At 39.3% G+C, this 25,464-nt stretch overlaps 1 protein-coding gene across 2 annotated transcripts in view; it reads right to left on the minus strand.

The window, feature by feature from the left end:
- The window catches only part of LOC121955015 (reticulon-4-like), a 43,849-nt gene extending 20,487 nt beyond the window's left edge, over positions 1-23,362 (minus strand). The window contains exons 1-3 of one of the 2 annotated variants that reach the window (XM_042502790.1): positions 22,622-23,362; positions 12,605-12,658; positions 9,165-11,024 (exon numbers count right to left, since the gene is read on the minus strand). In XM_042502790.1, coding sequence (XP_042358724.1) covers positions 9,165-11,024; positions 12,605-12,658; positions 22,622-23,150 — 2,443 coding nt within the window. In that variant the 5' untranslated portion in view covers positions 23,151-23,362. The remainder of the gene's footprint in view (positions 1-9,164; positions 11,025-12,604; positions 12,659-22,621) is intronic. The other variant, XM_042502791.1, reaches the window with a different exon arrangement.
- Between the last annotated feature and the right edge of the window lie 2,102 nt (positions 23,363-25,464).

Here is a 25,464-nt window from a genome sequence, read left to right on the forward strand (position 1 = left end):
CAGATGGAGACATGAAATATAATGCTTTTCAATGTGTCTTACATTCATTCTTTGAGAAAAATAATTTTAAAAATGTCAAAATTAAGGTTGATGTTTTGTACATGTTTCTTCTGTAAATAAAGAAAATATCTGTTTGTGATATCGGCAGAAAACATAATGACCAATTCCGATATTTTATTTTAAAGCCAATATCTGCCAACAACGATGACGTGCCAATATTTCCCTGCAACCCTACAAAGAAAGTTCTGGATTAAATTTTTAAAATGTTAAATAGTGGCTATTACAGACGGCTTGTTTCATTCCAAAAATTCCTTTTGCATCAAGAAAAGCCAAAAAAGCTGGACACGTGAAATATTTGACTTTTTTGCTTGAAAAATTACCCAAATAGTTCCTGAATAATTTTATGTTGGACAGGCCTGAGATGAAGTGACTGATAAAGACAATGATCCTCGGTTTCATCCCTAAAAACACAACGTAAGAGTATGTCACCAATTCTCTTTTTTTTTTCTCTAAAAATGAGACAAGCGGCAGAAACGCATAATGAGTCCACTAAAACACCAAACATGTTAGTTTTGTCTACCACACACTCAGTAAACACGGTCCAGAGCAAAAAGCTCTCTGAAAGCTGCGTCCTGACTCTCCTCCAGCTCGTTAGCATATCCTCCGCACACGGGCCAATCATTAAACTGCCAGCTAACGTCACAAATCCCTTCCTCTTCTTCTCTACTGTCTACCTTTGGTCACAGCAGCTGACTGGCTGACTGTCCAAAGGTCCTCTGAAGCTGCTGCAGACCTGAGTGCAGTCCAGAAAAAAACCTGCAATCATGTTATCTGTGGGGACTCCAGAGGCAAGAAAACAGCAGAGGACTAAAGATCACGTACACCTCACACCGTCAACAAAAAGTAGTCCCACAGATAAATGAAGCAAGATTAAAAACATTTGTCAAACCTTGATTGCTCTCTTAACCCTTTTAAAAACATGGGAGGAGGGCAACTTGTGAAGAAACTGCTCAAAAATAGCAAGAAATTACTAATACGGAATTGCCTTAAAATTAGCAAAAAGAAAAAGAAATAAGAAAATGACCTGTTAAGTGCTTAAAAATTACAATATTTCTGTAACATTTTTAAAAATAATCTTAAATATTTTATATATTTCTTGCAAATTCTTAAAATTCTTACCAAGCGCCTAATTGCATTTTTTTTCCAAAGAAATTAAATAATTTGCTCAAGGTTCAAAGGTTTAAGAACTGGTGTCTGAAGGTGTCTGAAGCTGCATAAGAAAAGTAATGCAGAGTAAAATATTCAAACTCAAGACGCACCTTGAAATCAAATAAAAATATTTCATTCATCCTGACATTTTAGTTAAATTTTGTCTCAAAGTTTCCAAAGCTGCAGCGTTTGAATCAATGGACCCAGCAGTGTGACAGCCAAATGTGCTGCAACGTCTGTTTTACCAATCGATTCTCTGTTTAAGCATCAACATCAAATCTCCATTTCCTTCTGTCAGCATGAAAGATGAGCCAAAGCAGTGAAATAAAAAAAATAAAAAAATAAGCAATTTGGGACGGCCTTTCCCCCCAAAGCACCTTGCAGCAGTGAACACCTCCCACACTGCGAGGGTGGAGGTGTCACTGTCCTGCTCCGGAGAAACGCTCCAACAAGACAAAGACAGAAAGGTGGAGGTATATACCCTGTTCTTTCCAGTGCTTTGCAGCAGGCTCGCACTCCTTGTTGTCCACAGAGTTGTTCTCCATGCCGTCCGATCAGCAAACACACATTCCAGACAGAGACGGACCAAGCAGGAGGCAGTAAATGTGTGTTCGGCTGCAGGAGGAGGAGGAGGAGGAAGACGAAGAAGAAGGAGAGGGAGGGAGGGGAGAACCCGAGCAAGGCTTCCTGTGGGGGAGACGACTGCAGCGAGCGAATGAACTCCTGTCAGCTGACTGTCTGCTGCCAGCGGTCTGACGCAGCAACTATAAACGTCTCTGCCTCACCCCCTCCCTCTCTGCTCAGCCTTTTTGGCTCTCTCTCTCTCTCCTCTTTTTCTCCTCCTCCTCCTCCTCCTCTTCACCACCACCCAGTCTGACCTTCCCTTCCCCCTCATTTTTCGCCCTCTAACTTCCAACCCTCCCCACTTTCTTCATGCTTTATCTCCCCCCTGCTTTTCCTTCGTCATCCCCCCTCCTTCTGCTTTCTCCAATCTGCTGACGAAGCAGTGAGACCGAGCAAATGAGTGATTTCTGCCCATCTATGTGAAACCGATTTAGTTATATTAACTCTACCAGGCAACTGAAACCAGCATATTAAAAAAAAAAAAAAGGTATGAAAGTACTGCATTTCACCATCTAACTACTGATAACCTGCAGGGCCGAGTGCCAAATGTGTATACACAAGCATGTCAATAATACAGAGTATCAAATGTAAAGTGCCGAAATAACTCTATGATACTTGAGCAAATTGGGTTGATTTTTTTAAAAAACATGTAAAGAGGACAAAAAACCCAACATTATTTTTTAAAAAGTACAAGGAAATTACCAGAAAATTAGAACAAACAAAAGGCTAAAAAAAAGCCAAGAAAATTATTTTAACATTAGCCAAAAATGACAGTAAAAGGGAAGTTACCTGAAAAAAAGTTATTATGAAATAAGTTCCTTAATGCCTTTTTTCACATGTTGATTTTCTCTGCGTTCAAAGATTTACATACTTGTGAAAGGCATCTGAACAAAAGCACAAAAAAAATTAATGTCGATCCAAAGGGTTGAATATCTAGACCTATCTTATTTAGGGCTGCAATGAATTTGATTGTAATTATCAATTATCTGGTGATTAATTTTACGACTGATTTTGACTGTAAACCGTCAGACAATACTGAAAAATGCTTGTTTTGAACAGCAGTCAAATACCAAAGATATTCAATTTACAATGATATAATTTATTATGTCAGTAACATAATCAAATTTGTTTAATTGCCTGATCAGATAGGTCCTTTTTTTGTTTAATTTAGTCAAAGTGTATTTGCACTATTACTGCTACATTGAAAATATTTAATATCTTAGAACTTTTGTTAAATAAAAATCTGTATTAAAGTGTAAGGTATCATTACGGTCAGAATAATTTGTATGTGGTGCTGACACTATAATTCTGAATAGATGTTTCGTAAATAAAGACCTTGACCACAGTGAAGCTGTGTCTAGTCACCTTCACTGTTGCCAACATGCAGCTAAGGGATAAAGAAAACCGAAAATAATGGCTGGTTTACTGCCAAATTAGCTCATTTTCAAGCTGCTGCCAAGATTTCCGGGCATTTACACAGTCATTTCCCAACCCGGAGAGCAGGAAAGCTCAGTTTGACGAGCAATACATCTTAAATACAAGGAAAACCGACAAAAGAGGGTGTTTGTTTACAGGCTGAATAAACGTAGTGCAAAACAAACAGAAACGTAACTGAAAGTTGCCTGATTAAACGGTCATTAACAGCGAGCTCATCATCCAAGTTGTAATCAGTGACTTCTTCCACTAGAGGGCACCTGCCTCATTTTATAAACTGCTCTGCCTCCCCTCCTCTTCCTCTCCTCTAAACAAATTCAAAGGCCCCTGCTCATGAAAACATATTTCACTGAGACAGAAAACAGAAATGAAATGCATCATTTTTTTATGATTTTTACAAGAAGTAGGGGACATGTCAACATACAGCAAAGAGTTAAAGAGATCTGGGTCTGCACATTTCATCTAATCACAAGCCTTTAACTAAAACTTTCACCCTATTCACACGGCACTAAATGATAAAAGATAATCTGTGGGAAAAGAAACCATCATCCTCGGCCTTCTCTATTGCCTTCAAGCACCTTTAATGGCCTCAGAGATCAATCAGAGTCGAGTCTTCAACTCAACTGGCTATCGTGTCAATCACAGCTCATGAACTGCAGTTTTCAGAAACATATTCTAGTATACTGTTTAGCTGTAAAGAGAGAACGTTTTTGACAGTCGAGCCAAACTCTCATTTCACAGCTAACCCTGAAATCACGGCTCAATTAAATTAGTACAAAAAAGGAAATTACCTGAAAAAAGTGCTTAAGAAAAAATAATCCTGTAACATCTTTTTAAATACATATTTCTGATCATTCTAAATATTGTTGAATTAGTATTTTCCCCCAGCTTTAATTTTTTTTTATTTAAAAATCAAAATATACTAATTTCTATTAGCTCTATGCCTTATTTTCCCATGTTGTCGAAAGAAATCAAACCAATTTTCACAAAGTTCAAAGACTTACATACTTGTGAAAGGCATATGAACCCAGCACAAGAAAATTAATGTTGATCCATGTTTCAAAAGGGTTAAATATATAGTCAGATTTTTTTTAGGGCTGCAATAAAATATGCTTGTCATTGTTGATTACCTGGTGAATCATTTTACAACAGATTTTGACTGTAAAATGTCAGACAATACAGAAAATTGCTTGTTTTGAACAGCAGTCCAATACCCAAAAATATTCAGTTTACAATAATATGATGAATGGAAACATAACAGAAGCAAATTTTCATGTCAGAGTCAATTCATTATGTTTTAAACGGCCTAATCGAGTTATAAAATTAGCTCTACTGAACTGTGCGTGTAAACGCACTGAGAGCTGCCTAGTTTGGCAGTTTGACCTCAGATCACCAGCAGTGACTGACAAAACTAACAGCTGCTTCAGAGACTCCCCGGCTCTGATTGGTTGTTATCCTTCAACCGCAGATTCTAGCGAATGCCATAGGAGATAGAGGAAGAAAGACATGACTTTCTCTCAACATAGTAACAGTTTCAGCAAATATAGCAAAAAAAGTTATTTCCATAAAAGTTACTAACTGTAGCCTTTAGTGGGGATTTTTCAGATTTGGGACAGAGTGTCCATCTGACCTCTTGGCTCTGTTATCTGGTGCCCTGCTCCAAACAAAGCTGCAGAGGCTGAACTTTGGTGGCGAAAGAAAGAGGCGGTTACATAAAAAGAGAAGTACAAAGTTTGTCCTGCTTTGTCCTCAGAGGGACAAAGTGACCCTTCACCGTGATACCTTTGCTCTGCACTGCTGATGACACACACCAGAGTCACTATTCACACCATAAAACTACAGTTAGACGACAGTTTTTTCATATTTTTGATGAATTTCATCACAGTTTTGCCTTCCAAAGTTAATGTAAAGCATTCAGAAAAGCAGAAGCTACACAACATGTCCCAACTTCCCCGAAAATTCAAAATGTCAAACTGCATGTTGATGAAATCATTTGAACATATGATTAAGTTGAATGTTGATTTGCCTTCTTTTTTTAATCCTGCCATGTCAAATCAGTATAACTGCTTCACCTTAAATGGCTGATTCACTAATAATGAGGTATTACCTCGGGCGTGTTATTTTATCATTCACATGGTTGGAGAAGCATGTTTTAAATGAACTTTTCTGCAGGTGTTCAGGCTTAAATTTGAAGTGATTTGTTCATGTTGCTCTCTTTATTACTTAAAAATTCATCAACGGGTCAATTTTAAGGTCTGAATTAAGTCTGCTGAAACTAAAAGTTAATTAATAAATCAATGCAAAACAATAATTCATCAGGTAAAATGTTGAAATATCATTAAGGTTACTGTGGACTTTTAATATTTCTTTGTTTTTTTCGCTTAATCTTAATGACTAAGCAAATGATGGTAATGATAATGATTATGTTAATATTAAAAATAATTATTGTTTGTCATTTCAAGTTAATAAGGTTAACTCCACATTAAGGTGAAGTGAACTGATTTATCAAGTTATTGTCCTAATTAATTGCCGAATCCACTTGACAAACTATTGTGATAATCCAATAATTGTTTGATGTTCAAGCACAAATGTCAACAAATATTTACTGCTATTTTCTGTTTCATATAACTGTAAAGTGAATCTCTTCAGGTTTCAGACAAAACTACACCAGAAAAACAGCCATAATGAAGAACTTTAAGACATAAAATATTAGAGAAGTAAAAAAAAGGTTTTAAAAATAAGTATAATTCTGGTATCAGTAGGATATCTTATTCAGATTGGCAGAGAAAAACTCAACCAATGAAACATGCTGCTCTCAGCATGACGGGAGATTTATGTTCAGATCGCAGCTCTGCACCTCAAGTTGTATAATGAAGAACATTTGCTGAGTCGTTTCTGGGTCGGAGAACCCTTTGTGGGCCTGCCAGTGTCGCAATGCAGGGAGGAGGAGGAGGCTTTAATTAACAGGAGATCCCTCAAAACACACACACAGCTCGTCCCAAAGAGCAAAGTCCTACTGCTCCAGTTACACAGTAGCTGTCTGCAACACGATGGATGGTGTGTGTATTAACTGATCAATATCAGTTTAAATAAAACTGAGTCATCCATTAAAATGAAGACTAAGCGGTTGTTGCCTTCAGAGACACAGCGGAGCCTCCTGGGCCGCTCATCGCTTTCTAAAAGCCCTGAAGAGGGCAGCTCTGCATCTGTCTGACAAACTGTCTCTGAAATATCATTGCATCAGTGTTTATTCTCACACAGCCACCTCAGGGTGCAATAAAGATCGACCACAAACACTCTGTTCAACATACCAACAGAGGAAGTTTTTAATGTTGCCCTGGATGTAAAGAGGAAAGGGTGGTAGCATCATTAAAGCTATCAATTGGTCTCCTATCAGCCACATGAATTATGTCCACAATAGAGGACGTACTCCTCCCAAAAAACCCACATAAATCCTCCTTAGAGCTGCGACTGACTATTATTTTCATGATTTTTTAAAAAAACAAAGAGAAAAGTGCTTTTTACAAGTTCTGAGAGCTCAATTACATATTCAAATGTTGTTTTGTCCATCTAACAGGGATGTCAGTTTAAGTTATTTCACTTATGAAAGACTGGCGACCATTAAACGGTAACTAATGAGTTCATTTTCAAGAGAAAACGCCATATGAGATTAAATAAAAGAAGAGGCCCTTCCTTTTAGTACGGTACTCCATTAGATCAAATTGCTTATGCCCTGCATTTCGAAGCGCTACCAGTTCAAATGTTCAAAACTGGTTTTGGCTCATTTGGGGTTTTTTGGGGGGAGATTTTTAACTTTTTTTGTGCTTTAAATGAAGTGTGACATTTCGTGGAAACAAATTTCCTCTCATGTGGACAGAATTTACTGGTGCATCAATAGCACCAATTGTGCTTTTGAGTGTTATTTTTAATGTGACTCGTTACACTCGTGTCAGGCTCTTCCAGATATTCCAGTCTCTTATAAGGTAAATGCTACTTGCAAACTAATGGACAAGTGTAAACTTGATCTCTGGAAACCTTAATCTGTCATTCATTACATAAAACCAAGTTAAAATTTACCAGTTTTAAAAAAGACTATTGGCAAAATAACCCCCGAGGTAAATATTTACAGTGGATGGTGGATGGAAAGCTCAACACCCTCTAAAATCATTAAAGCTCCAGTTATTTGGCACAGAGGTTGATATTCAGTATTTAGCCTCAGGTGCATAAAACCTGATGCAATCAGTTATTACAGGGTGTGGGAGAGATTGCAAACCACATAAATAAATCAGAACCAGTAACAGGGCGTGGCTGGTAGCTCTGGGTGTGTGAGCGTGTATGCAATTGTGAGTGGGTGTTGGGGAATACAAGGTGGGTGTTGGGTTTCAGATTGGCAGTTATTTCCAGAGCAGAGAGAAGCTAAAAGCAGACAGAGAGGTAATCCAACTCCACAAAGAAAAAACACTCGGCTGTCCGAGTGTTACATGGTACATCTGACTGTATCCCACAATTTCTTATTTCTCCATACCACGCATAAAATATCTTAAAAATTGTACTTCTTTTTAGTGGATTTTAAGAAACAGACAATGAAAAGGGACTCTTGTTTCCAACCGAACAGAAATAAAAAATTTAAGTGGAAAGCAACAAGTTTTCAACTTTCAATTCTAACTCAACCTAGCATATCCGAGTGGTATTATTGCTGACACCACTGACGCAAAGACTCGCGGGATCACTTTCTGTTTTCCTCAGAGCTTAGCAACTATTCACAGACGTGCAATCAACACTAAACAACATCAACACACACAACATTGAAGAGAGAAGGAAAAACATGTTCACTTAAGGGGTTAAGTAATTTTGTAATCATTTTAGATAGTTATATTTTACTCGTTTTAAAATAAAAAAAACCTAGCGTTACTTGATTCTGACCGTTGCTAAGGACTCTGTTGCCTACATTCAGTTCTTTTGAGAAATAACAAAATATAGGTTTGAATTGCAGGGTAGGGATTTCTGCAAGATTTTTGCTATGTGGCAGTTTTTCACCTAACTTTGCCAACATTCATGGCATACATTATAATAATTGCTCATATAATGTGACGTTCTTTACATATTTCCTGTGCAGAATTTCTGCAATTACTTTACTTGTTCCACCTTCTGCCATTTCCAATTCTACTTTAGACAAAAAATGACAACTGCAAAAATCACTTGTTCACTGCAAAATTACTCCTTTGCTGCAGATAGTTAGTGCTGGACCTGAGTCAACAAACAGCACAGTTATCTTCTTGTTTTTGTTGTGTAATGGTTGACGCGCTCCCATTTGTGCCGTAAATTGTTCCCAGAGGCAGGCCGAATTGTATAGTGAAGGCTAATCTAATAGCAAACCAATTGTAATGCTTTTTTCATTGTTCTATAGCCATTAAATTGTGCAATCAACATTAAATTCAGAACTAAATGTTTTTTTTTTTTTTTAAAAAGTTATATCTGGAGGCTTTAACATCATCACATTTTACTTACCACATCTTAAAATGTAAAATGCAAAAATAAAATGATCAGGGTACAGGAAATGATGTTACTCTAATGAGACAGAAAATGCACAAAATGCAACAAAAGCAAAAAGGCCGAACCACATAACCACACAAATTAAATTAGACGTTACAAAATGCGAGGGTTAATTTTCAAAGAAAATGCAAATGCAAGTAATGGGACGATGCAAGAAAGGAAAGGTGACACTACGTGGGAAGAGGTGGGATCTAAAGTAAAATACCAGATGCTGGTTGGGAGAAAAAAACTGAGGATAACAAAAGAGTGAAGATGGAAATTACGTCGATGAACATGGAAGTGCCAGTGTAAACTGAGGAGGATGTGGAAGGGATGGTTTCCATGCCGGGACTGGTTTATTTTACCTGCTCTTATGTTCACGTTTGGCAGCTTAAACCCTTTGCCGCCCTCCACGCTCTTCTTAGCGAGCGCCTCCTCTGGTTTGCGGACAGGGGAATGGGTGAGGGGAGCCTGGGGCGGAGGCTGCTGAATGTCAAGCTTCTCCAGCTCGGCCTTGCTCTTCTGGGGGGAGGCCTGGGTGAGGAGGCGGTAGGAGCTCTGACTTGGAGCCTCCTCTTCAACCTTGGGGGGCGTGGCTGCTTTTGTCACAGGTGGAGCTGCATCTTTCTGCCCAAAGATTAAATCATCATCCATGGGGATCTCTGGGGGCTTGGCGGAGGCAAATTTGGAAGTATCCAAAGCCTCAAGAAACTCGTCAATGACGCCCCTTGGTGGTCGCTCAATAAACTCAAACTCCTCAGAGGAGACTTCATGCTCAGAGACTTCCTCGGCCACCTCAGGCTCCTCCACCTCCATCTTCTGGTCCATCTTCTCTGTTTCCACCTGGAAGCTGGCAGGGTTCTTGGCCATGGCTTCCAGGACCGGAGACAGAGAGTCCGCTGTCGGCGACTCTGAATCTGAATCCTCAGCGGGGGTCTTTTTGCTCTTGAAGTCAAGTGGCTCGAACTTTTCTGTCATTTTTGGAGAATCGTGGCTTGAAAACCAATCTTTCTGTTCAATCTTGACCGGCTGTTCTTCTTTGACCTTTGTGGGGGTGGTTTCCTCTGCCTCTTTGACGAGATCAAAGGCGCCAAAGCTTTTGTCGTCTTCAACTTTTGCTTTGTCGGCTGCCCTCACCTCCATCTCCTCGGTCATCTCTTTCAGCAGGGACACTTTTGCATCAAAGGCAAACGGGTTGTTAGCCGACAGATTGATCGGAGGGTTGGGCGACTCCATCATCCTCCGTTCAAGGATGGGACTCTGTTCCTCCGGGCTTCCCTCTGAGGAGCCGGAGTCCAGTTTGTCGGGGTTGAGCGGGGAGGACTTCAGGATGTCTGGAAGAGACGGCGGCAGAGCAGAATCCTCTTCTTCCTCTTCATCCTCGTCTTTCAGACCAGAAGAGAACTGAGTCACTGACTGCATGAGCGAGTCAGTGGCCATCTTGCCCGTCTCAAATGTTTTCCCCTCGTCTAAGAAAGATGGTGGGGCATCCTGGGACTCTCCAGTCTGCCCATACTGGACCAGATCCGGAGTGGGGGACTCTGACATTTTTGAGGCCCTGCTATCGGACTTGGACTCTCCGAAATGGGAGTATCCACTGTCCGCCAGTGGGGAATATCCCTCAAATGGGTTGTTATTCTTCTTCATCTCATACATCAGGTCATCATCTTCATCGGACTGGTTGCCGTGCGGCTCTGGCTCATACCTGGAAGAGCTAATGGGAGCGGTGTCCTTGGAGAAGTTATCCATGGAGACCTTGGAGTTGTCTTGAGATGCTAGTGAATCCCAGTGCTCTGTTGGGTTAGAGGAGGCAAGGTGAGACTCAGGGACCTTCATCTGGGGGTTCACAGGGGAGGGGCCAGTGGAGGACCTGTCTGAGCTAATCAGCTTCTCCTCAGGTGAAAAGGACACTCCGCTGTCTTCACACGGGTTATGAGGCCCTGGGTCTTTCCCTAAACTCAGGTAAGGACCTGCTAACGGATCTAGGAGGTCTTCCTTAATCTTACTACGGCCTGGTCCAGAGTCACCCTCTTCACCCACCCAAGGCATGTCCTTGGATTGAGTAGTGGGGGGTTCAGTGGAGAAGGAGCCCAAGGATGCAGCAAATCCTGAAGTAGGGGGCTGGTTGGGACTCTCGGTCAGAGAGAGCTCCTCCAGAGAGTCGGGGGAGTGAAGAGGGGAGAGAGGAGAGATGGGAGCAGGGGAATCACCCTTCTGCCCAAGTGCTTGAGTAGAGAGGGAGGAGGGAGAATGCAATACAGCACATATCAAAGACATACTCCATTCCTTACAGTGCCCACCACACCTGGGTAGAACAGTTACTACAAATACTTTCAGGAAGATTAAGGCCAGACAAGTGCTGCTAAAAGGTTGGCTGTGGCTGGTAGACAGTTCTCACACCAACTGATAAATGACCGACCAGTTCTGTTTATTCCAAAAAATCAGTATGGGTGTTGAACACAGCACCCCTCGAAGGGGCCACAGATTTAAAAGTCAATTTACAGCCTTTTTTGAGCACATGTGAAGAAAGATATAATGATAGTGAATACTGTCAGTCATCCAGGTCATGTTAAGTCCTGGTGCTACAACATAGGCCGGGGTTTTAGATTTAAGACTTTTTATGACATTTTCAATGCCACTCAGAATTGAGTTGAAGGCCACTTTTCTAATAACACAACTTGAAGAAGGATAATTAGATTTATTGTAATATAATATATGACTTTTGAAAAGAAAAACTTAGATCATCTACATCAAAAAGACAATGTACATATAAAAATATCTAGTTTACCAACACAAGTGGGAAATATCTGGCATTTCAGTTTTTTGGGCAGTTTTCTGTTTCTCAATCTGCATGTGAAATTCCACTATTTGGATTCCCATCATGGAGAATTTAAGAAAAGGAATCGGTTAAATTATTAACAACAGAAAAAAAAATTGAAGTTGCCAATTATTTTGAGATTTTACAATGAAAAGTCAGAAAAAAACGATGAATAAAATCTTACTTCCCATGTCTGGGTATTTTTAAGACTTTTGAAAGATTAATTTAAGTCAATTTATTACTATTTAAGGCCTTATTTTTCGATTAATAACCCAACCATTTTTTCTTCTTCTTTTGGCAGCCTGACGCTGTGTGAGGGTGACACAAAATTTCCAGAGCTAACTTTTAAAGGTTGGAGGGAAGCTAATTTATCTTTAGGCCACAGCTCTTACAGTCAGCTATGTTTTTTGGAATCAAACAGGACTACAATATATGGTTTCCAATGCGGTCTGGGAGCACAGCCTACTTTCCACAGTCAAGATTTGGCAGCATTTGTCTGGTCGTCTGTATTGACCACCCTGGCTTGATGCATGGTGGTCAAATGTTTTTGCCCCAGGTCTGGCGCCAATAAACCATGCCCAGTCCATTTTACAGACACAAACTGTTAAGTGATGGTAGATAATGATTCCTCTCAAAGAACTTTAACAAATATTAAGTATAAAAATAGTTTCAGTCAGTCTCTGAGGAGAATCATTATTCCTACTATACTACTTGTGTAAGTTTATGTCAATCTACTCTACAACAACAATCACATGTGAGTCACAATGCAACACAAGCAAAGTCAAACATCCAATTTAGTATTTAAAGATACAAACCCACAAGCATCCTGTGTAAAAGCTATTGTAGGCGACAAAAATCTACAGCTTCTTGCATGCAAAGGGTTATTTTTGCCACTTTAAACGACAAACGGAGGGGGAGTGAACTAAAGAAGTGGTGAAAGAAAATAAAGGAGGACACGGGGAAACACAGCGAGCAGAGAGAACTTGCCTGTAGGGAATTGCATCAGAGGATGAGGCTGAGCTTTAGAAGGAGAAGGTACATCTGTGGAGGAAACCAGAGAAAGCAGCAGAAAGTGAGTTTAGGCAGCCCAGAAGAGAAAAGACCAGGGAAAGTGACAGATAGCATCTCAATTAAAAAGAAAAGGGGTTTGAGACATCCGTTGTCTAAGGCTAAGGTTCCTGCACATTTTCATGGACAGAATTTCAAGACTTTTTCATGACTTTTCAAGGACCCATGATATATTTCACACATAATTTCTGCTAGTTGGCATACATGAAGAAAGAGACAGAATGCAAGGAGAAAATTAAGAAACATGCATAATGGTCAACAAAGTGCTATTACATATCTACTCATTTAGAGCAACATTACAACAGTGGCAGCCGAAAATAAATTCTGTTACGTTATGTGGAGGGTTAACTACGGGATATTTAAACAGTTAAACAGTTAATCAGTATTTTTACTAATTCTATTACCTTTTGAGGCTTGCAAAATGTGATTGCGAAGTTTTATTTATTTTATTTTTTTATGAAAAACTATTTTAAAAAATGTATCTTAAAACATTTTGGCTTTTTTTTTTTCTTTAAATTTTTTTGGCATTTTTTCTGTTAAACTTTTTGGCTACCAAAGGAGTTTTTTTTTCTTTCAAACTTCTTTTTTTTCCCTTAAATTTGTTTTGGGAGATTTTATTATCTTTCAAACTCTGTGGCTATTTTTTCCTTTAAAAGTTCTGGTAATTTCTTTAAGACTTTTTTGGCCATTTTCCCTTTTAACATTTTTGGTGATTTTTAAAGAAATATGCATTCAACATGTTGGACGCCATGGAGTGGCATGGAAGATATAAAAGTGAATAAAAGCTTAGTTTCCAGTGAGGGAAATGGTTAGGTTTTAAAAATAAACAGGAGGTCTGCTTTATCACAACTTTAGTTACATTTAGTTACATTACACAGAGCCTACGCCATAGGTACCGCATCAAGGCACAAGTAGAAATCCTGCTTAATGTGGAAACCACGTTCCTTAACTAACATAACGGTACATTGCAGTAAATCTCAGCTGAGACTAATTAATTAAAGCTTCTGTGTGTATTTAAGGAAACCCAAAGGGGGACACGTGGGTCCCTGCAGGGTATTCTTCACCTAATTTTAAAATAATGCATCCGAGAAAACACTTGCAACAGAACTAAGGCTGAATATCAAGCCTTAATACTTTTTAACAAGCATAACATTCATAGGATGTTGAAAGAGATACTGTTTTTGCTTATTCGAGTTATCTTAGGTGTTTGAATATTTGTTAAAGGCTTTATCTGGTAGTGAGGGGAGGACAGAACAGAGAGTGCGTCAGTGTCATAGCAAGACATGAAAGTTTGCCAAGAAGAAAGATAAAGACTAGAAGCATACAAGAGGACAGCTGTCGTGATGAGACACAAGAATTGAAAGAATCCCTCCCTGATCAGGAGGAAGTGATTATGTTAAGTGGTTTGTAATCCTCACATTTCACAGAAGTGTGCAGTAAGGGGGCACACAGAAGATTCAGCTGCATACAAAACATGTTACTGAGCAGAAACTGAAAACATATAATCCAAATAATGTGGTACACTATCAAAGTTTCAGCAGTTACTAAACCAAGAAAGCACATTTTGACAAGTCAACATGATGTCAGTCAACATGATCTGAGATGTTGCCAAAGAAAGAGAGGAAACTTCATCGTGAGCTCTGTCAGCTCAACCAAAAAACAGATGGCTCATGAAAGCAAATGAACTGAATCAAATTAAGGACAACAGGCTGAAACCAGAAAAAGGTTCTTTTACCAAAATCAACAAAACTGCATGTGTCACGTGAAGAATAAATCCATAAAGTCCAAAGTCAGAGACGAGAAAGGCCAATGAAAAAACTATTTATACTTCAAACACATTATGGACAAAGATTCTTCAACCACACAGAACTTTTTTCTTCAGATTTATTCACAATCTTATTATTTAAGGGAACTGTAGTCTCATGTTTTCCAGACTGCCAGTTTGTGTCAAATCCAACAAAAAAATGTTTTCATAGTACAAAGGATACACTAAATTCTCAGTAGTTTAAGAGCCTTGGAAAACTATCATCATAAATATTCCAACGACAAGCAAACAAACCATGCAACACACACAAACACACAAAATAATCGTGGTTCAACTCAACAGTGCATTTCAACCAAATCACAGAGCGCTTTGCTCAGTTTAACCGATCAAAAAGTCCTCAGCTCCAAAACAAATTCTGGATTTCTTTAACTCAAAAGCAAAACAGAGCACCTCAGCACATCTGAGAAACCCTCAATGAACCTGGTCTAGATGTGATTTTTCATTAGTACCAGAGTTACTAGCAGTAAAGTGAGCCATGACCAGCTTGGCAAGAAATTTCCCACAAATTGCAAGAAATTAGAAAAAGTGACAAAGAAAATGACCTGAAAATTAAATGCAAAGTAGTTTTAAAGAAGGGGTGACAATTATTACAAAATTACCAAAAAGTATGGAAATATGCCCATAAAACTACTATCATTATAACTATATATTCACAGTTATGTTACAGAAAAAATACATACATTTCAATTTTCTGCACTTTTGGGGTCAATTTCTTCAGTTTTTTTTTTTACTTTTTTGTGCCAATTTTCAGCTAATTTTCTTTTACTATTTTTTTGTTGCTCTTTGCCTTCTTCCCATGTTTTTGTAAGAAATCAGCCAGTTTTCTAAGGCTCCAAAGGGTTAACTATGAGAAGTTTCAAGATATGAAAAAAACTGACTGTTGGGCATGTTACCAGAGGATAAGCAAGATAGTAACATTCTTGAAACAGGTTAGACATCTTTCCTCATGTAAGCAGTAAGAGTGCACAGTACTGGCTCTATTCTTCTTCTTCAGATATATACGTCATAGGGAGGGTGGGGCTCAACCTGCACAGGTGAAATTTCACTTCTTGGTATCATAACTCAGTCAAACATGAACACAACAGACATGATGTACATAAATTTAGATTCAATGCAATTTACATGTTTTGAGAAGGTCATTATATTCATATCAAAGCACTAGATTGCCGAAAGTAAACAGGAGAGCGCTCTGTTTGCACTGAGCAGCTGTGATAATGAATCAGGGTGACACAAATACACGTCTTCTGAACAAAGTTTCATCACATTACAAGAGTGACGGAGAAAAATCAAGCTTTGACAATCAGGGTCAAAAATCTGCATAAATCATAAGCAACAGTGCCTCTTCAGCTGATCATCAAATTTGTTGGCACAGCAGAACACAGAATATTAGTCTTTAATACAGCTTCTTACTGATTTTATAATCTGTTAATCATTAGGCTAAACTGATTATTCACATCGGCCGTTTTGTTTGGTTTACCTCTGCTGTCAAGTTTTATGTTCCAACCATGAAGAAGACCTGCAGGATTGAACCAATAAAACACATTTAACACTGAAGTACTGTGAGATTCAAAGATAGGATCAAATATCTGTTCCAGTATAACACAACATCTATTTCTGAGTTTTTACATTCAGTCCTAATGTGACAGGTCGCCTCTGAACACAAACTTATCAGTCATATTTGCATTGATGCTCATTTTCAGATGTTTGTAAAGGTACAAACACCAGAGAAGATGAGCTCAACTCCATCATGCTTTTATAAAAACTTCTAGATACACTGGCACATAATCAAATCTAACAGGATTACTGCATGTTATGGCAAAGTCATCTGAAAAAGAGACATTCAAATAATTAAGAGTAGCATTTACATCTGCTACAGGTCACAATTATGCCTCTATATTTTTGAGAGTCATCAAACAAAAAAGGTGCGTATACCCTTTTCACAGTGAACAGCCTAAGAGTAACACTAAAGGGCACGATCTGGGCCATCCTGAGCAAATGTAACCAGATTAGAGTTAACATCACATGCCATCCTAAACATAGCTGCGAACAACAGACACTTCTTCAAGCTGCAGGGAGTTAAAACCTACAGTTCAGGCTTTTGGCATTTTGCACGTATTTACAGATAAATCCCAGAAATTAGTTTTTACTGAAATTTGTCACCAGCCAACTAAAACTTCTAATTTCTCCATTACAACCTAAACTTTGCATTTTTGCATTTAATTAAATATTAGGTGAATAATTTAATGCCAGCCTACATTTACACAAAAAAAGGAAGAGAGATGCTCTGCACATTTACACACAAGGGGCAGCGTAATTTCATTGATTAATTCTAGAAAGGCCCAATATTGGATTTTTTGCTGATATCTGATGCGCAGATAGATAAGAACTACCGATACAGATATTGATACATCCACTTTTTCCCACCTAATCTTAGTGATCAAGTCTCTTCTGTAGAGGAATTAACATCATATTATGCTTATTCTTATCACTGTGGCCCACCAGCAGATGGGGGAATAAAATACAATGCATGTATTATTTATTCATTGTGAAAAAAAAATCAACTTCAACTTATGGTTGATGTTTTGTATATGTTCACTTTATTGATTAAAAGAATACATATCAGTTTGTGATATTGCCCGATATTTATTTTAAAGCCAATATCTGTCCTTACCAATAATGTGCCTATATTACCAGCATCGCTAGTGATTTAAATAAAAAAATCACTATTTTAAGCTTAAATTTGGAGATCTTTCCTGAAGACAGTGTTTGTCACACATGATCACACATTTCAGAAGCATCGGATATGTGAAAATCTGACAATAATTTCTGTTTCTACAGTTTCTGCCAGTGACAAAATGGTGTAATTTTGGCAAAACCTAAAAGAAAGCATGCCTTTAAAACCCCGATGGGTAGTGGGGTCGAAAGGCCAAGTGTACAAAAGCGCTCTCCTGGCTTGAAGGATTTATTGTGGCAAAATGTGTTTTTTCCTCAGCTCGTCATGGATTGACGAAATGGTCAGCTAGCCAGCCTGGCGTGATCTGCGGGCCAAAGTCGGCCCACAGGCCTGCAGATGAAAGAGCCTGCTCCTCACGCTGAGGTATTTGTCTCCTCGTTGAGCTATAAGTGTCTCTAGGAATGCTTTTACAGCTTGACACTGATATGACTTCAGGCCAGCGACTAACCTGCTGCCATCTGGTATAATAAAGAACTCAATGTACGATTCTGTGCTTCCTGTCAGTTTAAAATACACAAGAGCCCAAAAGTATGTGACATGTCTCTCTCCATTATCTACAGAAGGGTTAACAGTTAACCACAGCAGGTTACTTTCTTTCTGGTTAGCTCGATGATGGACAGCACATCTGCAGAGACACATGACTTCACCATCTCTGCTGCAGTCTCTCTGCGAAACCTACAAAAATAGTTATGTAATTCTGCTAAAAACCACATTTAACAAAGACCCACTAAAATGTGGGGTCCGTGGTGTTTGTGATGTTCAGCAGTTTCGAGCTAAAAAAGAAAAAGAAAGCACACAAAACCAGAGCCGTGTGTTTTCTGATTCAGCTTTGTTCCATTAATTTAATCTGTTCCTGTCAACACAGAGGACAAAGAGCGAGAGGGAAACTGGCCTCCAGCTAAAACCAAACAAAACCGCTGCATGTTGTCTGGACGTCCACCCTGTAATAACTGTTAGCTGCTGACATGACCCGATAATCAGTTTCTCTGTCGTTATTCAAGCAGGGCTGAGTCTGATATCCATGTATAAAGTCAACCTCTGAAAGAGAAAACAACCAGACAGAACTCGGCTAGCTCTTTCCCTCTGCTTCCAGTCTTTATGCTAAGCTAGGCTAAAAACTAAAGCTCTGCACCGCACGGATACGGCAGATATCATATCTGATTTTATCTAATTATAAACGTATCTGTTTCAACTTACAGTATGTGTCCATTAATGAGAAACTAGAAATGTCACAGATATGTTTGAGATCATTTAGGCACAGTGTCTCTGTTACATTAGCACTTTTTTATACTTACAAAATGTTCTGCTCACCTCACATATCTATGCTTTTAATGACCTCATTTCAGGACACCATTATCAAAAAATGTTTTACAGTCCTTGTGCTGCATGACATGCCTTTCACAAGCATATACAAGCAACTATAGACACGTCAACGAGCTGGATTGATTTCTTTCCAAAAAATGAGCAAAAAGGCGATAAGCAACTTTGCATGAAATGTCTCACAAATTGCAAAAAATTGTAAAATGTGAAGAAAATTACCTGAAAATTAGCTGTTTTTTTTAAGCAAGAGAGAATAATTAGAAAATTATCTAATAACAAGGAAAAAGCAGGGACCGGGGAATATTTGGGTTTTTTTTCCCCACAGTTTTTGCTCAAAAATGACTAAATCTCAAGATTCACTAATCATTCCAGCTTAAGACGTTTTCAAACAATAATAACAAAATCACAGAGTTTCTTAACGATTCTGGCAACATAAAAAGACATTTTTACCTGACAAGCTATTTCCTTCTCCACCAATGCACTAGTTCACTTCACTGCATGTTAAAATGGCTGATTTTTTTACTTAAAAACCTCTCGCACAACTCTTTAAGGCCCTAAAATCAGCATTAATGTGATGAATCGGCAAAACACGGGTAAGTATCGTCAGCTGTGGAAATATCTATGCTTATCACAGCGATAAGAGGCGAGATTTAAAACAGATTAGCATGTGGTTGTCAACATATTCAGGAGTTTTAGACTGAAAGCCAGCTGCTGTGTTAGCGGAGTGAAAACGACAGAGTGAAGCGGCCTGGTGTCGATGCTTTGGGGTGGAGGGGGTCCGACTATGCAGCACTTAACCCCACTTATGTGTAGCCTTCACCAGGATACAGGGAAAACAACAACAGTGGACAGCACGCTGTGAGCTTTAAGCCTCCGTGACTTGTGTGTCTGACATCTCCCCTCTCCATCTAATCCACCTGACCACATCACAAGCTCTGCACAAACACACACTGACGGATGTAGGTGACCCAAAAATAAGATGTAGGCCGGCGGTGAGCATCAATTAACCACTATGTCAGTCACGCCGTCTGACCGGACCAAGGGTGGGGACAAAAACTCACTTTGAACACCTTTTTTTTTTAGGGTGGCGATGTGAATCTGTGTGAAGGTAAGTCACAGCGGGACTCATCGGATCAGACTCGTGTGCTGAGAAGAGACGACAGATTAAAGACGAGAAGAAGAAAAAGTGCGTGGGCTGATATCCGGCTGAAGAATCCTAGTCATTGTCCTCACACACACAATGCTATTTTACTGGTCTTTGACACTGAGGTCGAGCTAAATTCCCATTAAATCACTTATTGTCAATGTATGACAGACAGTAATTTATGTGACTAATGACTAATTACTGTCATTTTCTGCATTAGTAATTATTATCATTATCCACTTATTTTCACCATCAATCCATTAATCATTTCGTCTATAAAATGTCAGAAAGCAGTGAAAAATTCCCGTCAAGATATTCTACAACACAAAAGTCCAAAACCCTAAAACATTCAATTCATGAGCAGCTAACTTTAACATCTGAGAGAACTTGGAAGCATGAAATGTTTTTCATTTTCGGCATAAATCGACCTCAACGAGAAATTGATTATGAAAATAGTTTCAGATTTTTTTAATGGACTAATCAATTAATCTCTAACTATCTGCATCTAAACTGTAAACTACTTAATAAAGACAACAATTCTGGAAAATATTATTTAAAAAGGTGAATTTATGATTCGGTGTATGGGCGTTAGTGGACAAAAATCAATGAAATCAGCTTTTACATCTTATGACGACACTTTTTGGTCACATTATTAGCCTCAGATTTGGCACAGCATAACATGAAGAGACAACCCATTGAGCAATTTATCGTAGAAAAGAAGTTTAACATTTAGATTTTGAAATCGGTTATTCGAGGCTGATAGAAGTTAGTCATCGTCTAGTCTGACAGAGTAAACACAATCAGTATGTGACAAAAAATAAACATTCAGAATGTAAATGCGGGGGTATGAAATTTGCTTTGTTAACTAGTTGCAGGTTATCATGTATTTATAATATATTTAATAATTATTTTAAAATATGGTCTAAAATTTAGCTATATGTAGTCGATAAATCCTGGTCTTTAACAGGGCTAAAGCTTGAAGACAACGTTTAAATGATGTCTGTTGGGCAGCTGGAATGAAAGATAATGTTTAATTATACATGACCACAAGAATTTTAAAAAGTCCAATAAACCCCACTCAAATGGGGTTACTTGTAAAAGGGGAAACCGTATGTATTAGAGTGATAAAAGATGATGGAAAAGAGGAAATGTAAAAAATTAAACTTAGTCTGACTAATAATCCTTTTAGTGTGGGAAACTGTGAATAAGTTTGTGTCTTTTGTTCAGACTTGTGGTTGCGATGCATTAACTGAACCTCATGCTTTATCCACCTCCATCAGTGGGCCTTGCCAAGCAGCCCCACCCTGCCTCTGCTGCCTGCTTCCCATGCCTGGAGGAGGCGAGGTAGGCCTGTTTACCTGCTACATCCCAATAAATAACAATAACAACAGCAGCAGCATCTTAAAATGCACATCTTCTAATCTTAAATTACAAAAAAACGTCACTTGGAGAAGATTCAGACTTGAACAGCAGCTTAAAAGGGGACACAAGGAGGCTCACAGGCCTCACTGGCTACATTGTTTTCCGGATTTAGGGTGTTGGTTTTGGGTGGAGATGGAGGGGGGTGGAATGACTGAAACCAGGCCGGCAACAGAGCAAAAAATACAACATTGATTTAAGGCGTTGAAGTTAGTCTGATAGTAATATGGAAAAACTGGGAAGCCGACAGGGAGTGGACGCAGAGCGGATTCCTTTGTTGTGACTAATCTCCGGGTTACAGCTTTGGTACACCGCTCTGTGCTAACGGCCCGGTGCTTCCATTATCGGACATATTCTCATCCGACGTCATGCTTTTTACCAACTTAATTCACCGACCACAATGTAAAAGTCCGTCTTGCATAGCCTTGCAGGTACTTCAATTAAAATCACCAGATTTCTGGTAAATTTTAGTATTACGTTAAGTTGGCCAGCTGGAGTCAACCTGACAACCAGTCAAGAGAAACATCACATCATCGGGCGTGTTTGCCCTGTTTTTGAGCTTTGTGTTACATCGAAGTGATAGCCGGGTGACAGATACCCTTTTATGACTATTTTATTATTTGTTGTTTGTACTTAAACTAACAAAAATTACTTATAACGCCGTGTCCGATCATGGAACTTGGCGTTAGCAACCGCGGTCACGCAGCGGGTAGCGGCACAGAGCAGATGGGCGCTGCTGAGTCTGACACAGTTATGACAAAAATAACGGCGAAACAAATTAAATATATCAATGTAAAATGTTAAATTAATACATAAAGTGTATCAGGTTGAATGCGCAGGTTGTTAACACAAGGCTGAAGGCAAAAAAATGGTGCATTATTGCCGCCTCATGCAGGCAACAGTTCACATTATGCTTCCTGCCGTTTATTTGTCAAAACAGGTGGGCCGCATTCCTACAACACAGCAAAAACTGGGCTAACCTGTTAGCTTATTCAGCGTGAATCTGCACAAAATCACCCGACGGTGCTTATTTTATCACACTGTATGAACACGTGTGGTTAAATATGTGTTTTGTCCATTCACAGGACATCCAACTGTCATAACGCAGGTTAGCTTAATGATGAATCCGCTCCCCTCAGGAGTAGCATCACTAGCCCGCTAACCGGCTAACCTCACCGTGACGGAACAAAAATGTCAAATGTGAACAACAACAAAAAAACTCATTTTTAAACGATTTAATGCTGAAATAAGTTTGCAAAGCCGACAATTTTGGCAATTCATACCCACTTTTTATCTGTATGTCGGCGTCTTGACGCACACGATGCTAACCTCGTTCAAATAAACGTTACAGAAAGATGGAAAATTACCGTTAAAAGCCGTTTTAGCAAAATTTCACACTTAATAATAGTCGAAATATATCTGAAAATCTGTTTAAATGACTAAAACCTCGCTTCCATGTTGATTTAAAATGATGTTTCCCCGTCAAATACTCACAAGATGCTGGAGCCGGTGGTTCCTCTGTCACCGCAGGTTGCTCTGCTGCCTCTGCGGGGGCTGGGGCTGCTTTCCGGGGTTCAGCCGCGGGGAGGGCGTCGCTCGCCGGGGAAGGTTCTGGCTCGGGGGCAGCCTGTGGCTCCGGTACGATCTTTGTGCTCTCGGGTTCAGCTTTGGGGGCGACAACTTCGGGCTCCTCGGCGATTAAAGAAGGGGTGTCAGGAACAAAAGAAAATGTGGTGGAGTCTGGGATGGCAGTTTCTACCTCTGGCTCCGGTTCTTTGACTTCTGGCTCCGGTTCGGGCTCCGGTATCGTCTCTGGCTCCTCTGTGAAGCCGCGTGGCGCACTGTCTTCAGCAAAGTGGCGGTCCAAGGCGTCCTGAGCACCGCCGACCAAGTCCACAATATCATCCATGCTGAAGAGGTCCTGTTTGGGCCTGTCCGGCTCTGGGTCCGGCTCGGCCTGGTAGTGGTGCACCTCGTCGCCGAACAGAGGAGTGGTGGAGGAGACGTGCTCGTTGTCTGCCATTTTTCTTTTTTTTTTCCAAAACTGTCTTCTGAGGTGGAAAAAAAGTTTCAAGTCAGGCAAGTTTTCGGCTCAGTCACCTCGTTTAAAAAACTTGCACTGAGGAAAAAGGCCGTGAAACAGCACCGGTAGCCTCCTCCGGTACGTCTGCTCCTGACACCGGGCAAAGTTGGACGAGTGCGCCACACGACTGTCGAGTCGGACCCGAGTCTGAGATGGACTCTGTGAAGTTGAGAAGGGGAACTCCGCTGACCAATCACCTGCCGTGTGACCCCCGAGTGACGTGACCGGTGGCCAATCAGAGCGCGTAAAGGTGGAGCCGGACCCCGCCCAGCAGAGTGGAGGTGTAATGGGACACCTCCTCCACCAAACCTCCGCTAAAAGTTCACTGTGTACTGACATAACTCCAGCTCCAGCAGGGCACTTATTACATAACTGAAACTTTTTTTTTTTTACTCCAACCCCTCCTACTGTCCAGTCAACACATGTCATACAAAGACAAGCAGCACTGCAAGAAGTACTCAAAAGTTTAACTTTGAAATACCATAAAGTTCAAATATTTCAGTAACAGTAAAAAAAATCATAAAAATCATACTTACATACATACGTTTTATAAACAAAAGTTTTTCATTGCAAACACCAGCTCATTCTTAAGTCCAGTGATTTTTAACTGAATTTCAGCAGTGGTGAAATTAAGCCTAACTAGGCCTCGGTACATTTATTCAAGTAACGAACTCAAGTAGTCTACAATTTCAGTATTTCAATGTGTTACTTTATAGGTTAAGTAAAAGCGGCAATACCATACTGTGAAAAATACTCAAGTAAAAGTTCTGCATTTTAAATCTAAGTAAAAGTCCAAAGGTATTTGCATAAATTACAAATAAAATAAAAACTTGAAAAAATGTGGCATGAAAAGTACAATCATAAATGTAATGTAATGGGTAGCATAAAATGTTACTATCATACAGTCCCTGAAAAAATAAATAAATACATTTTTAAAAATTGGAGTCAGAGTCTGTGCATTAGTGGTATCAAGTTTACGCTGTCTGACCAATCACAAGCCAAACCATTGATCACAAGAAATCAATTTGCACACAGCCGTCAGTTTTGACATGGACCGCTTTTTTCATACCACATTTCATCGCAATACATCCAACAGCAGTTTTAATATTTCAATAAAAACAAATGACAGCCTCATGGTGACTTCACTAGGCTTCATTCTCTGGGAACCATGAACGTATACAAAATGTTTCGTCAGTTCATTTGAGAATTTCCAAAAATAATACAAAATTTTGACTGGTGGCGCTGGATGAAAAGTCATGAGAAAAGCCAGTTAGATATATGTATTTTTAAAATTAACTTTTTTATAAAATTGAAATTTTTTGATAAGTATTTACTTTGGACAAAAAATACTTACATTTATTTACTTAACATGTCCAAGCATTTTGGTGCTGTTTTTCTTGCTTATATTTGACTTTTGTCTCCTTTTTTATTTGGCACATTAGAAATAAAGATCTAACCAGTCAGATCATGGTGGTTGCTGAGATATTTCAGTGTGGACCAAAGCGGTGCGCCGACCAAAGGACAGACATAGAGCCACGACACAAGCGTGGCTGAAAACTAAAACCTAAAATCAAAACGTTTTGGTCTCACACTATATTTTGTCTTATGCTCTACAAATGACTTTATTTTATTTTATTTTTTCAGGTCAATAAAGTTTCTTCAGAGAAAGTTGAAGGTGAAAATGTGAAGCTCTGAGCTGAAGAGGAGCCGGACTTCAGTCGGAGAGATAGAGTAACACAGCATACTGATGACAGGCCGGAGTCTATATATAACATGTAAATATATATGTCTGAGAGTATATATGGAGCCGGCCAACATGATCATGTGAGGGAGGGACAGCCAGGAGGTGGAGGGGAGACGAAGATGAGTCTGGTGATGTTTCTCGTCAATGAACCAACAGCATGTGTCTCTACTAACACGTATTGTGCGTGTAAAAGTCTGATGTATCTTCTTCCTCTGCGCCTCAGAGCGTTGTTGTCCAAAAACGATTATAAACACATTAAAAATCCCCTAAATGTCCTAAAATTCCATCGACGCCCTAAAATCCTAAAAACGTGCTAAAATTCTAGAAATGTCTTTAAAAGAAAAATCCCGCTTTCACGTGAATCCCTAAATCATAATATTCTAATTATTTTATTTTAAATAATTTAATAGTCACAGGGGACATTTTTCTGCATTTAGTACTTTAAATCATTTGAGTACATTTTGCTAACAATACTCAGGTGTTTTTACTTAGTATCATTACTGTATAACC

This window comes from Plectropomus leopardus, chromosome 15, assembly GCF_008729295.1.
Source record: "Plectropomus leopardus isolate mb chromosome 15, YSFRI_Pleo_2.0, whole genome shotgun sequence".
NCBI lineage: Eukaryota > Metazoa > Chordata > Actinopteri > Perciformes > Serranidae > Plectropomus > Plectropomus leopardus.